This window comes from Amphiprion ocellaris, chromosome 4, assembly GCF_022539595.1.
Source record: "Amphiprion ocellaris isolate individual 3 ecotype Okinawa chromosome 4, ASM2253959v1, whole genome shotgun sequence".
Lineage (NCBI taxonomy): Eukaryota > Metazoa > Chordata > Actinopteri > Pomacentridae > Amphiprion > Amphiprion ocellaris.
Window position 1 is genome coordinate 6,768,180 of NC_072769.1, and position 14,854 is coordinate 6,783,033.

General features: G+C 41.1%; 1 protein-coding gene across 1 annotated transcript in view; it reads right to left on the reverse strand.

Moving 5' to 3' along the window:
• Positions 1-651: 651 nt before the first annotated feature.
• The window catches only part of pkd1a (polycystic kidney disease 1a), an 89,456-nt gene continuing 75,253 nt past the window's right edge, over positions 652-14,854 (reverse strand). Inside the window, exons 46-56 of the mRNA XM_023275238.3 lie at positions 14,597-14,799; positions 12,819-13,013; positions 11,024-11,163; positions 10,595-10,725; positions 10,237-10,345; positions 9,977-10,102; positions 8,711-8,882; positions 8,325-8,615; positions 6,458-6,592; positions 4,008-4,334; positions 652-3,876 (exon numbers count right to left, since the gene is read on the reverse strand). Coding sequence (XP_023131006.2) covers positions 2,893-3,876; positions 4,008-4,334; positions 6,458-6,592; positions 8,325-8,615; positions 8,711-8,882; positions 9,977-10,102; positions 10,237-10,345; positions 10,595-10,725; positions 11,024-11,163; positions 12,819-13,013; positions 14,597-14,799 — 2,813 coding nt within the window. The 3' untranslated portion in view covers positions 652-2,892. The remainder of the gene's footprint in view (positions 3,877-4,007; positions 4,335-6,457; positions 6,593-8,324; positions 8,616-8,710; positions 8,883-9,976; positions 10,103-10,236; positions 10,346-10,594; positions 10,726-11,023; positions 11,164-12,818; positions 13,014-14,596; positions 14,800-14,854) is intronic.

Consider the following 14,854-nt stretch of genomic DNA (forward strand, 5'->3'; position numbering starts at 1 on the left):
AGATTATTTAAGGAATAAATAATCAAGGAGCCTAAAATTCTCATTTTTACAGTGTAATGGACAGTTTTAGCCCCATTCTCTCAGCTGAAGGCCTTGTAGTGTTTAACAATTGTGGGAGTAAAAAGAAAGAGCAAATACAAAAACATTATTCAAAATCATATGTAGACTGACTGCAGATCTTAAAAGGTCAATAAATACAAGGCTGTAGTGCTTTATCAGTGCCTGTTTCAGGATTACATTGAAATATTAAAGCATGCTGAAAAATGAAGTGACTTTGAATTTACTAGCAGCTCTAGAAGAGCTTGTCTTCCTCAGAGATCGTCTATCTGTCCACAAACTCCAGGGGATCTTCTAGAAACAGTGATGGTATTTTCCAAGAGAACTGAGGGGTCAGTAGGTGGTGTTTTTATATGTGCTGATCTGTTGTCTTGAACATTACCTGGACTGGAGCTGGTTAAAAGTGCAGCATGTAACTATAGAGATGTACAAGAAGGGAACCACTATTGTAGTCCTGAAAACTCAAAGTTTAACCTGAAATTACCTCAATTATCTCAAATCCGACTGCATCCTCATGACCCTCTACAGAAGAATGCCAGTATAGGTAATAAGGACAGACAGTATTTCACATCAAAACCATTTCATTCTGCAGAATTCAGCTGTCAAACTCTTTATTCGACTTTGTCAAGTGCAAAAGCATGAGAAGTGCTGCAACTGCAAAATACAGATATGAGATACAAAAGAGAGCAAAGACAAAATGTTTCCAAACACACACCTGTAACACTGTTTTACAACAAAACGAATCGCACAACAGAAGACGGCTAGAAGAAGAGGAGGGTTTTGGCATGATGCTGTTACACAGAATAAAAGGCCAGTGGAGGTGCTAACTGTTGACTGTGGTTTCTACCTGGCTTTTTGTCAATGTTGTCAAAGATTAAATACGTCATTATCTTTGGCTGAAGTGCTTTGGAGAAATGGAAAACTTTGGAGGTTGCGACGCCAGTGCTTGACCTATACGTATGTTGTTGCAGCACAAACAATACTGATTACGTAAAGCAAAAATATATACATCATAAAGCGCCAATATATACAGAAATGTACACGCACGGAGGAAGATGGGTCTCTTGTGAAATCTTATGCAACTTACAGGAAAGAAATGGATAAGGATCAGCTTTCAAAATCTTAATATTTTGCTTTATGATGATGTTTACTAAGAAAAGGGAGAAACAGGGACTAAATCAGATGATGACATGCCCAAAAGTACCTCTTAAACAACAACACAACGCAGTACAAATTTCTCATTCTAGCTAAGAACCATGGAGGATCAAAGTGGCACCAAATATATGTTTTGGTTACTGAAAACACTTATTTCACACCCAGTTTTTTGGTTTTTCTGGATTACCTTCCAGGTTTTTAAGGAAAGGGTGGGTTCCCTGAGATCTGCCCACTGGACATATGAAGTGCCCATGTTGTTCAAAATTAGACAAAAAAAACCATTACAACATAATAAAAAGCGGAAACAAAACAAAAAAGCTATTGCTTCAATACCGTGATAATACTTACTAGAATGTTTCTATAATGTAGCTGTAAAAGATACGAACTGACATATGAGAGTTAAATACGGATGTTGGATATCAACTCCATTAGAGAATAAAGTGCAAGTACAGAAATGAATGAATGAATGACTGAGTTACTTGGCATGGTAGAAGGTCAGGATGCATAAATGATGCAAAAGCTTTGGCAATGTTTATAGTTAGGATACAGTATGAGTGAAGCTTTCTCTGTTGGTTTCTGGAGAACCAAGCTTATTACTTAACACCACACCTCATTAAAAAAATAACAGTCTACATCAGAACAAAAGTGCTTTTGAATCACCTCCATATTGAACACAACAATAACAACAAAAAAAACATTTAGGAAAGATAATCAGACGGGTCATTATAGCTTTATAACGGGAGAACTGGTGTAAATATTCAGTACTGTGGTAGGTGAAGGCAAATCCTTCCTGCTTTTATTCTACAATCAAACTTCTCCATTCAGCAACATTTTCTTCATCACACTCCGACCTTGTTCGGCGCTACAACCGCCTGCTACACCTCCTTTTTTTTGCTTTCTTTTATTCTGCACCCTAAAGAGTTTGTGTGTTTTCTCTTCTCCCTCATTGGGCCAAAGTGTGTGACACATTACCATTTGCCAATACAGTGTTCTATACGTGTGTTTATCTGCGTGTGCGTATATCTGTGTGTGCCTGCATGCAAACTTTGGGACAGGCGCACAAGTACCCATGGTGACCCAAATATAAAATATAACAAGACAAAAACATAACTGCGAAATCAACACATTTTCTGTTTTCCGAGATAGACACACACAAAAAAATGAAAGACTGATTGCATAGTCAGTTCATTCAGTCCTCTGGTGAGCACGTTCATGCGCTCTTGTCGACGACCCCATGTGACCTCCGGGGTCACATGGGGGTTTAAGGGGTCAGTCTTGGCCAGGGAGGAATAAGGATAGGAATGTGTCTTGGTTTCACTGTTGACTTCCACTAGCCAGTTCAGTTAACATTCGGTGACCTGCACCTTGTTTTTGTGAGTCGGGATTTGGACGGATCACTGCTTATAAACCTGCAAAAGTCTTATTTTACTGCTCACTGTTCAGCTTTCATGGCCCCAAACTGCTTCTCTAGTTCTTTCTTGTACTTTTACGTTCCCCTCTACTTGTTTCCTTCCTTTCCCTGGGTTTAGAGAGGAGCATCTGGGGACAAAACCGGCTGTCCCCGTCCTCCTCTCGTCCTTAACCCAGCATTTCACTCTCACATTCTTTTGCTACACCCTTCATTTCTGTTTGTCTCATTCTCTCTCTCAGGATTTGGGGTTTGTCCAAACTCGTGCTTGTCTAAGTTGGGTGCACCTTGTTTTTGAGGGGCGGGGGTTTGCGTTTTCGCTTGCTTGTAGGGATGGTAGTGGTGTGAGCTGGGTGGTTGAAGAGGCTAGAGGAGGGGAGGGTCTCTCTCTCTGTGGGAGTGTCCCAGTCCCGGGTGATGGAGGAAGGGCCGGGGGTGGATAGAGGTGCAGCAGGTGTTTTTGGGTGGGAAAAGGGAGCTGATGACGCTGAAAGAGAAGAGGCATCAGAGGCAGATTTATCTGTGACTGGTGTGGGTGGAGGTGCATTGACTGAACGTTTGGCAGATACTGGAGGAGCAGCGGGATGCGTAGAGGTGGAGGCAGGATGAGGCTTTAAAAAGGGGACAAGTGTAGCTACAGGAGTCTTTTTGGGGTTGGCAGCAGCACTCCCACATTCTTTTGGAAGTTCACTTTTATCTGTCTTTTTCCCTTTTCTGCTTCCTTTATGCTTTTCTTTGCTGCTCTTTCGTTGTCTCCGATCCTTGTCCTCCCCCTTCCCTCTCTGTCTCACCTCGCCCCGACCTCCCTGACCATCCTCGCCTCTCTCCCTCCCCCGACACCTCCTCATCCTCTGAGCTCGCTCCAGTTTGCACTCCATGTGGTACAGGTCCTCTGTTGCCATGGTGACACGGTCGAGGTGTTGCAGCAGGGCTTCCAGGGTGGGAAGGAGTCTCCTCAGGGAGGCTTCGGTCTCTGCTCGCTCCCTCCAGCTGGTTCCTCCGACCACCACTCCCGGGCCAAGCCCCAACCCCAGGCCCAGGCCGAGTCCCAGGCCGATCCCCGGGGCCTCCGTCAGGCTGCAGGGGCTGGAGGAGGTCGGGCGCCACGAGGCCTCGGAGCCAGCATCAACGCTGTCTGGGGTTGGGGGGGAATCTGGACTGTCCAGCGGGGGCAAGCAGAGAGATTTACAGTCGCTGGTGGAGGATGAACGGGACGGTGGCAGCTCCATGCCTTCAAATCGCACTTTGTGACGAAACTAAGAAAGGACGCAAAGAAGATAAGATCATTATTAATGATATCAATCTTTTATTTAGTCCCCAGAAAATCTTCTGTTCCATAAAAATAAATTTAATCTTTAAAAGGAATTAGTCCAAACTGCTGCAGTACCTCCTTGGTCCTGCTGAGTCCCATCCACATTTTGAGTCTCCTGAGAAACAGCTCGACCATCTCGTAGTCCTGCAGGTCCACAGCTGGACGGTACAGCTCCGCTCGCGCACGCCGGTAGTTTCTCAGTAACAACGAGGTGACCAACCACAGCAGCACCAGCCGAAGAATAGCGAAGCTCACACGGAACACCAGCGAGGAGACGGTGCTGGAGGGGCCGGTTAGTGTCCAGGCGGGACGCCATGACAGAAGGCCTCGACCACCGGCACCCACCAAAGACAGACAGGCTGAGGTCACGCTGCCGTAACCGTCCAGGACAGAGTGGAAGAGCTGAGAGAAGAAGACGAGGGAGTAAAACAGTTATCAGTTCAAAGAGAATATTCAAAAAACTGACAAGCAATTAAAGGTGGATTGAAAAAAATGATTGAATAAAAAATAAATTAGAAGATGTCATTAAAGGTTAATTAACAAATGTATTGCAGTTTGGACATTATTATTTTCTGTGATTTAGCAGAAAATAAATCAGTTGCTATGCTGTGATCAAGACCTCTTGACTTGTGAATACGAGTGAGGCTGACACTTAGAATCTCACTTGTAGATTTTCTCAACATAATGACAGACATTTTATACCAGATGAAGTGGAGTCACACGGTCAAGCAAGTAAATAAACCGTGTGGTATCAAGGGTAAAATGACAAAAATGCATAAACACGCTCAGCACAATAAGAAAAGTGGGGATTGAAATCCGACACCCGACTTGAATGAAGATACCAAATCAGTCAGGGTTAAAGAGGTCTACTGAAGTCTATGCAATCAAGATAATTCCATGCAGTTTCAAGTAGTCAAGAGAGCTTGAGAAGTCAATCAACTCGATGCAAACAGCAGTGATCCCTGAGTGTGGTTCTGCTGGAGGTCTTGTCTTGTTCAAAGGGAGTTGTTTCTCTCCACTGCTGCTAATTTACCTGCTCAAGGGGAATCTTTGGATTCGTTGAGGTTTCTAGTTTTTAGGTTCGAGGTTTCTAGGTTTTTAGTTTGTAGTTTTAATTATTAGATATTATATCGTAACAGGGCTCTCAGTAACTTCTCCACTGGTAGCACTGCTGCTACCAACTTTCTTGGTTGGTTGCAACACAAATGATTTGGTCGTCCCACCTTCACCTCCTGTCTTTGGTACAGCATTGCTCTAACTATTAATCCACCATGCATGCTGATGAATAACTGTTTTTGCATAACCTAGTTATGTTGCATTGACTTTCAGTGATGCAACTCTTGATGTTGTTGAAATGTTTTAATCTGAAAAAATACTTATTTTGTCACCAGTCCTTTTCTGACATCAGTCATAAACTGGGCACAGGCTAAATACTTGCTAAACACCTGCTTTTCTATAAGTACTACATGTTTCCGATGTGTCCTAAATGCCTCGCATGCTGGCTACGGTCGACGATGCCAGGCAGCTGCAGTGTAGCAGCTCTACACTGGAAAACTGTCCACACAGATTTACCCAAGTTGAAACCGGTGATTTTTATCGACTGTGTTATTTTCTATTAGAGTTTTCTATGAGTGGACCGCATTTTAAATGTCAACACCATGGTCAATCATGTTTATTTTGTCAAAATTGTGAATGCTGTTAAAACTTGAACCATAAAGATTGAATGCAGGGGCTACTTTTACTTCTGAACTGACTCAGTCGAGATCTCCCATCCTGCCCCTGAACACTTTTATCATCATGTGTCTGACCTCTCCTCCAGCATCCTCCTCTCTCCTCACTGGGTTTTTCTCGTTTTGTCATTGGAACATATTAACAGTGAAATTGTTTTACACGTCAGACGGAGAATCTGAGTCAATGTGGAAGAATTATCACTATTTTCAACCCAAATACAGTAGCAACCTGTACCGACGGAAGGAACCAGATCAGCCTAAAGAAACACCATTCTCTGGCACAATGCGACCATGAGAAATTTCAACATGCACTCTCAAAAAAGATTGAATATGCAACTATTTTGATTGCAGTCTGGAGCCCTGTTATAATAACAAAAATCTCATTAATTTATCAGATTAACAAACACACATCTCTTGCAGACCACATAAAATGAACTGGCGGGCTGGAATCGGCCTTTTGTTTGACACATGTACCCTAACTATTTTCCATTTTATGCTCTCAATCTTTCGGTCGAATATTAAATAAATATTGCGGCGTATTCAAACCGTAAAGACAGTAAAGATGATGCTGTTTAATGCAGTTATGCTGAGGCCGATAAGAAATTCTCTAAAATGTCGGATGGTAGGCACAACAATGATACAGAGCAGACTAAAGGTAACCTTTATGGAAGGTGCGCAATCTCATATAAGGTTATGCACTCTGACATTGTGGGTTTATTTGCATAAAAGCTTATAAGGTATTTGCTGTGTGCGTCTGTGAGAAAAAGAAGGAATAGACAATAGGAAGCAGCTGACCAGGTGTCCTGCGTGTGAGTACGCCAGCAGTAGCAGCAGTAAGGCCACAGCGACTCCTAGCAGCTCCCAGACTGAACGCCGCAGAGCTCTGCCAAACACGGCCCACTCTCTCAGGAAGCGTAATTGGTGGGACGCCTGCAAGACCCGAGAGCAGAAATATATGTAGGGGTGCAACATGGGAAAAATAACTAACTCAGCAATAAATGGATCCTACTTATTCTACCATCTGAGCTCAAGTCATTACAAATACATTAAACAGGTTGTAAACAAGCAAACGTTTTACAGTAAAACAACACTGAACCAAGAAGTCAGCCTTTCACCCTCTGAACCCTTGGCAGTGTCTGGGCTCGTGTCACATTTTTACTCACTATGACAGGGGTTTCAAACTCATCTGCAGGCTGGACAAGTAAAATCATAGCATAATAACCTATAAATAATGACAACATTTTTTCAAATTTGTTTTAGTGCAAGAAAGTAAAAGTACATTCTGAAAATGTTCACATTTAATGAAGTTTTTTTTTTTTAAAAAAAACATTATAAATGACTTGAAAATTTATTTTTATTTTTTTTGTCTGCATTTATTGTCATTGTTTAACTCCACAAAAGGGGTGTCAACATTATATGAGACTGATGCATATTTTAGTCCTGCAGCCAAATATTTTAATATTTTAAAATTTTTTAAGAAAAATACACTTTGCAAAGTCATCCCTTGGGCTGGATCGGACCCTCTGGTGGGCCAGTTTTGGTCACATGTTTGACACCCCTGCGCTATGGAATAATTTTTTACTGCAGTACGAAAAAAGAACTGCCATTGCTAGAAGTAGAGAAAACGCAAAAATGTATTTTATGCAGCATAACAAAGTTATAATGCTATATAAAACTATATATGAAAGCTTGTTTGATTATTTGTTTTTACAAAAAAGGAAAATATGTGGTACAGCATGACAACATTTTTCCAAGTGCCCACAGGTGTTACCAGTACTGGAGAAAAATAGCCACTCTTCATATAACAGATATTTTACCAATTACACTTAATTTGTTTCCATATTTGTCCACTATTTGCTCTGGGTACACAGCCTGCAGTTCAGCCTTCATTTTTGTTACATGACTGTTGGGCACACTGGAGTTATTGATGGTTTGACAGTTGCACCAAAGAGTTTTGGCAATTTTTTTTTCAGCATTTCTTGATTTTGGTGAAACACGATAATTTTATGCTTGAATTTGGTTAGGTCTCTTGATAGAATTGTACTTTACTGATGAATACTTCAAGGAACTTTGGAAAACTTAAAAAAAAGGACAATTTCTTTTGTTTTAGTATCTGGCTTCGACGAATTGTATCATTTTGGAATTTCTTAAAAAAGATACCACGACTTTGAAATACACAGGCTGCTTTTGGGGTTCCGAGGGTTTAAACATAAGGCTGCATTATTCTTGATTTTTTCTTTTGGTAACAAATCCCATGAAAAGCCCAAAGAACAACACAGTATTGATCCAGTATTTGTCAGACATCCTTGTCTGTGGCTCCCTGCCACAAGCTCATCGTTCTTAGTAGAGATATAAATTTCTCAAATCCAAAATGTTTAGCTTCATTTTTAATAGTGACATTACGGTACTTATCTAAGAGTGACTCAAAAAATTTGGAGGGACATATCAGTCAGAGCAGGAACATGACACACTGATGATGTTTATAGAGAACAAAAGAGACAACTGAATCCACAGACAACACCTTTTATTTCATTCAGTTCATCGCTCCAACTTTTGTTTTCTCTTCACTGCATTCTACACTGACAAGTGAATAACACTGCTGTAACAGACAAGGTGTAATATGTATATAATCAGCCTTTTCTTCACTGTTTTTCTCCCTTACCTTGAGCACCAGTATGAACAACAGCAAGGCAGACATGACGGTGTACATCTGACTCTGCCTGGCCAACGGGTAGAAGTCTGTGAAGGCGTCCCGTGGGTGCTTCATGTACGACGCCCACTGCTGCTTGGCCATGATGCAGCGGCTCAGGTGCAGCCCACAAACAGACGCCGCCAGAGACAATTTACAGATGCCCAGGAGTCTCCAGGTCGACAGCAGGTACCTGTAACCTTCTCTGAGGAAGCCCAAGATCCCTCGTACCAGGAAATACACCACTAGGGCCAGGAGGACCATCTGGAAAACAAGGAAGCTCAAAGTTTCAGCGAACACATGGTGCCAAAGTAGCACATCCGAGGTCAGGGAGAAGGCTTCAGGTTGTCAGTGGTTACCATGAGAAGAAGCTGAAGGTCCAGGCCTGTGATTGGCCACAGAGTGATGACAAGGAGGTCAAAGCTCGACTGGGCGCGCTCAGAAACGGGAAACTCAAACAGGAATGAGAAGACGGCCAGGAGGTTTGTGTTGATGTTGTAGAGAGAGAACTCCACAAACACTGCACGAGTCCTGTGAGCACACATGCAAACACAGCACTTAAAGCATGAGATGAGATCAAAATATTTCACACAGTTACGTCCTGTTTTGGTCACCTTCCTGTATTTTATTCAAGCCAAAAGTTTCTTGTGAGAAATAAAACCCACAACCTCTACTTTGTTCAAAAGAGACCACCAACACTCATTTTTATAAACTTGTTGTCTCTCCCTTTACTAAACCCAAATGTGGTAAAACAGGATATAAGCGCTGTTTACGCCCTCAGTTCTGAGTAACGACTGTTGAAACTGAGCCCACATTCTTGGCAAATATTTCGCTGGATTGTTTTCTATGTTTTATTTTTTTAATATTTTGAACAATTAAATGAGCAACTTCTTAATGACTGCAGGCTGTAGGGCAAATTGCACTTCAGGGAATATAAAACTCCACTCGAGATTTTCAAGGCTTGAATACGCATGGTTCTGCTTTATTCCAATCATTGTGAAACTGTGTGCACATGAACATCGAGCCCAGTTTCTAATCCCTTACATGTGGCCCCTGGACTCTGGAACAACCTGGTCGATGAAATCAATGAGCAAATGAAAAAATTAAAGTTGAATTTCTTAGATTGCTCACTTTAATAAAATAGAAAAAACAACATGAATCAACATGACCAATATTTAAGTTTCCATAGGTGTTGCAAATGTTTGGAAAAAACTAGTAGTACTATATCCTATAGATATTTTACCAGTTCCATTTTGAAATTGTTTCCAAACTACTTAGTACTATTTTTTAAAAATAGTATCTGATTAGAGCAAATGGTTTATTTTTTGTCAAATTTCTAAATAACACATGTAGAATAAATGATTTTGATGAAATGTCACAATTTTAAATTGAGATTTGGTTAAGTTTTCTAACCAAATGGCACATCACAGATGAACAGTTCAAGGACAGTAGAAAATCTGATGATTCTCTCCATTTTCACAGTCTCTGGGTCTGATGAATGATGTAATTTTGGCCATTTTGTAAAGACAGCATACTTTTCAAACCCACAGCTGGGTTTGGTCTTAATATCTAAATTTCTGTGTTTTCCAACATTTTTTTCAGATGAGTCTTGACACATTCAATACCTGTGGTCGAGCCAGTGCAGCTGCTGCAGCTGCCGTAAGGTCAACGAGGCCTCCTCCAGGCTTCTGTTCAGCTGCTGGATCGCATCTCTGCTGTCGGACTCCCCCATCTGACCCGAACGCCACACCCTGAGAAAACCAGTGGGAGGAAACACGGAGGGGAGAAAGACAACATGACACATCAAGGAAAAGCACGTCCAAAACATCCTGAAGCTGACATAATAGCTGCACTGTTAGAGTCAGATTTTCAATCCTGTCCTTACCGATCACCATCAATAGCACCAGAAACTGTCACATTCTCTGGATCTTTAGTTGGAGATGCAACCCAGCCCCTTCCCCAAGTAAATGATCTGTTTCCTGTTCCAAAACCACCTGCAAGTAGATGAGTTTCAGTAAGATTAAAATGAGATTAAAGTGCATTCATCTGGTTGGAACACATTTAAGAGTAAGGATAACAGAGTATTACACAGCTAACATATGTGAACAAAGAAAAATACATTATTCATGTGTATAGACCTAATAAGTCAGGTTTCTGTCAGATCAACGAGGTCTGACTAAAAGATTTATCTCCATGAAAGTTCACAACAAAGGGTAAAGAAAATTACCACAAAGCCATCTCACCCTGTGTGTCATGGATTTGTCGGAGCCTTAGTGTGCCGAGTAACACGCTTCCCGTGTCTCTCAGGAGGGCAGACTCATCCAGTAGCCGTGGCAACAAGGACTCATTTAGCCAAGTCAGAACATCATCTCGGCTAAAAGACAAAAAGGGGTATTCAGAACTTACTTTGCTGTCAAACATTAAAGAATGTTTAAAGCACAGAAACTGTACTGAGCTCATTTTTCACACGTGTTTGAATAAAATAACACATTCAGGTGATGCCTCAAGAGAACGAGACAAAAAGAAAAAAAAAAGTTTTTGAAAGTCTTACAAGTAGACAAGTAGGACAGCCTTGAAAATGGAAGAAAAGTTCTCATCAATACAGATATTTCTCAAACCACCACAATACATTCAGATAAGGTCTGTTGTTCGGTGTGTGTCTGTGTGTGTACCTGCTGATGTTGTGGTACTCCGGTGTGTGCAGGGCTTGTTGCAGCTGAGTGCGAAGTCTCAGGCTGTGTGTGTCTTTGGCCGAGTCGGAGTAGTTGAGAAGCAGAACAACCAACAGGAAAAACATGTAAACCAGGAAATTCTGAAAATGAGACGCAAAAAGTTGTGTTATCCAGCAGCACAATGAGCTTTAAATGTCTTCATGTTCTCACGAGCAGAAAAAATCTAAAGAAGGATAAAAAAATATAAAAGCATGTGTTTAAAGTCAAGTAAACAGTAAGTATAGCAAATTCACTGTAATAAAAGTAACACAAATATTCACAATGTGCAGAAATGTTCCAATTATTCTACAGAGAATGGCATAAGTTTCACAATATGTAGTGAAAATGACTTCAAATGTTCTAAAGGATAACAAAAAGTCGTATGCACAAAGCCAAGTCAATTTCTATTTTGGGGTTTGGAGGGAGAAAAGCAGCTTGAACATTCCTCCCAGGTAGAATTTTTTCTGGTAATGTTTTCAGCAGAAAGTTAAACTTTAGTTCCCAGAATGTTCTTAAAACATGTTGCACTGAGAACACCCTTCCTTCGTTATCATGTAACGTGGTAAAGTTTTACAGCAGAACTTTCTCAACAGCAACATCCCCGAAACTTCCTCAGAATATTACAGCAAAAAGTTCTACCTTTGTTAAAATGTCACACTACAGGAACATTTTTTTAAACAAGAAAAGCACTCAGAGAGTGCAGTCCTCTGCCAAGGCTGCTCAGTCGTTTTATCATTTCCAACAGATGAATCTTGAAAAAATTTGTGGTGGTAATCAAGGCACTATAGAATCTGGCCATTAATATAGATGTACCCACAAACAAAATGACTTTGAGCTGAGCACAGGCGTGTGTTATGCATGTGCATGTTATGTACGGATACTGAATCGCGTGACCTAAATATGTCGCTGGCGGTGGGAATTGATGGGACTCAGAAACACCCCCACAATTTAATCAATTGTATCATTTCTGATGGATAAGTCCCAATAAGTCCGCAGCGGTCAATTTGTAGTAGGATCACAATCATGTGATCATCAGCAGGCAGTTAACGTAGTGTTCATTTGTTGTCACAGTTACAGTGACGCCGTGCAGCTATCTCTCACTGATACAGGAATCTTTAACAAATCCACTGATCCAGACTATAAGCCGCATCGCTACCAAAATCTAATCAGTTGGTCCTTGTGTCATTTCTGACCTTCCCTGAAAATTTCATCCAAATCCGTTGGTCTGTTTTTGAGTAATGTTGCTAACAGACAGACAGACAAGCAGACAGACAAACAGACAAATGTAGACCAATTGTCATATAACTCCGCAGAAGCTCCGCCTCCTTGGCAGACATACTGCCATCTGAGGCCTCGAGTACATCTTTAGTTATCATAATCTGACAACATCCCCCAAACACCCTCTGAATGGTAAAATATTCTGTCTTGGTTCACTTCTAACCAAAGAGAAAAATTATTTAAAATGATAGATGTCCGTAAAACGTTTTTTGAACATTACATTTAAAATGTTTTCTTTAAAACATTGTTAGAACCTGAAGGCAGCTAATGTTTACGGAGCATTCCCTGCTTGCTGGGCTGTGGAGAAAAAGCTGTTTCTGTGGCGTGAGGTTCTGGTTCTGATGGACTGAAGCCTCCTGCCAAATTGGAGGAGCTTGAATAGTTTATGTCCAGAGTGGAAGAGGTCAGCCACAATCTTTCTTGCTCAGAACTTCAAGAAAGCCACCAGCATCATCTCCTGTACCCGTCTCTCACTGACCTTCAGCATGGTGTGCAGCATGTGGACCTTGCGGGCTTGATGTCTGGCCTGAGACAGAGCGAAGCCCTGTGGTGGTCTCACCCTGGAGACCCTCAGAACTACCCTCTCCACCCGGGGAAACTCCACCAGCACGTCCTGGTCTTCTGGACGCAGCCGACGCACACACAGCGCATAGTACGCTGTTTCACACAACACCTGTGGACGCACAGGGCAGGTAAGCTAACGAAGCATATTAAGAAACAACACATTCAATACTACTCTGTTCTAATCTGGAGAGCTGCACTTAAATTTAGACATAGCAACACAGCTACGTTTGTGTTAAATTATAGAGAGAAAAGACCAGTGTTATTGCACTTAAAGAGCTAGAAGTGAAATACAGTGTTAAAGGAATAGTGTTGCACTTGAAGGGCTGTAATAAGAAACTGTGTTAAATGACGTTACACTGAATGAGCTACAAGAGGGGAAAAATTGTGTTACAGGACAGGAAAGCAATGTAGCTGTTAGGTTTGGAAAATGTTCAACTGTGTGAATCAGATTGATCAACAGGAAATCAGCAAGCCTTAATTGAGATTACAAAGGATTAAAATGACTCAGCCAGATGGGAATTCACTCAAAAGCAATATTGATGTGTAAATGAAATGTGCAAAATCCTGTCAGGAAAAATCAGTAGGTGTATTTTAAACTTATCTTTAAAATGCAAACATAGCATGATTTTGATATATTCTCTAAATCTGTTGGTTTTTTTTTGACTTTTTGGGACACTGGAACAGTTTACCTTTTCATGTGAGAACTGCTCAGACTTGTTATATAGAAAATGTTATTTAAATTTGTCTTCTTGTCATTGTGGTTTATTATTTTAACAGTACTGCACTTTAAATTACAATCCTGTTGCTTTTAAATGTGCTTCATAAATTAATCCGACTTTGAATTAGGGGAACTGTAGCAAGCAACACAATTTTATCAGCTTATATAGATGTTACAGCAATTACCTTAGTGTTGATAGTTTATACAGCCCAGCAGATACTATGATGAAGCCTTAACATTCTTTTTTTTTTTAGTTGTTAAAATCCAATTTTTCATTACATTTTTTTTGCTCTGTTTTAGGGTCAGTAACTTCAGAGGGATATATCTGGCTGTTCAGCTGCTAAATGCTAGAAATATTCACAAGCTGGAGTTGCTTGATAAACTGTGTGCTGCAGCTGAAAACTGATGTGAGTGAGGCATTAAAGTTGCAAAATCTAAATAGTTCACTGAAAGTTGCTAAAGTGCTTATAAGTGAAGGGACCAGCAGAAATCAGTGATAACTTTTGGTGGGTTGGTCACAACAGGTGACACCTTTCAAATTACATCTGGTGTTCATATAAAAATCTTAAATTGTGCAGCTTTAACCCTGCAGTGTGGCCTTTGTCTCCTCATTCTGGCAGTGAGAGTAATTACACAAACACTATAGCTGTACAGGTGTTCATGATGTAGGCCTCGCTTTCATTTTTAGAGTCTCTGAATGTCGATTTTGTTTTTCATCTGGAGCATCAAAAATGTTTCTTGGGCTCCACAGCATGGGCATGCTGCCAAAGAAATCAGACTTACAACCATGGAATATGGCAAAATACAGAAAGATTTACTTGGAACTAAAGGCTTGGTCTGCGTTGTGTGAACTCATTTAATAAGAGCTTGAATGCAACAGATGTTCATTTCTATGCATGAGGTCTGCAATCGCATTAAGACAAAAACAAAACATGCAGTACCACGGGAGTTTAAAGAGGATTATTTGTGCTCACCTTAATAGGCTCCAACAGCAGGCAGGAGCACAAGAAACTGGCAAAGCAGGAGATTAACCACATCATGGCCACACTTTGATTGAAGCCGTGTCCCGCCCAGATTGAAACGCTGTTGGCCAAAGTGATTCCTGCCCAGCTGCCCCACAGAGCGGCTCGACCGCACCAGGGAGGGAAACGTCTGGGCCGACACACATCCGTCACAACTGAAGGGAGGAACCGAAGCCCAGAGATGGAACAAAGAAAAAATAATCTGATCTA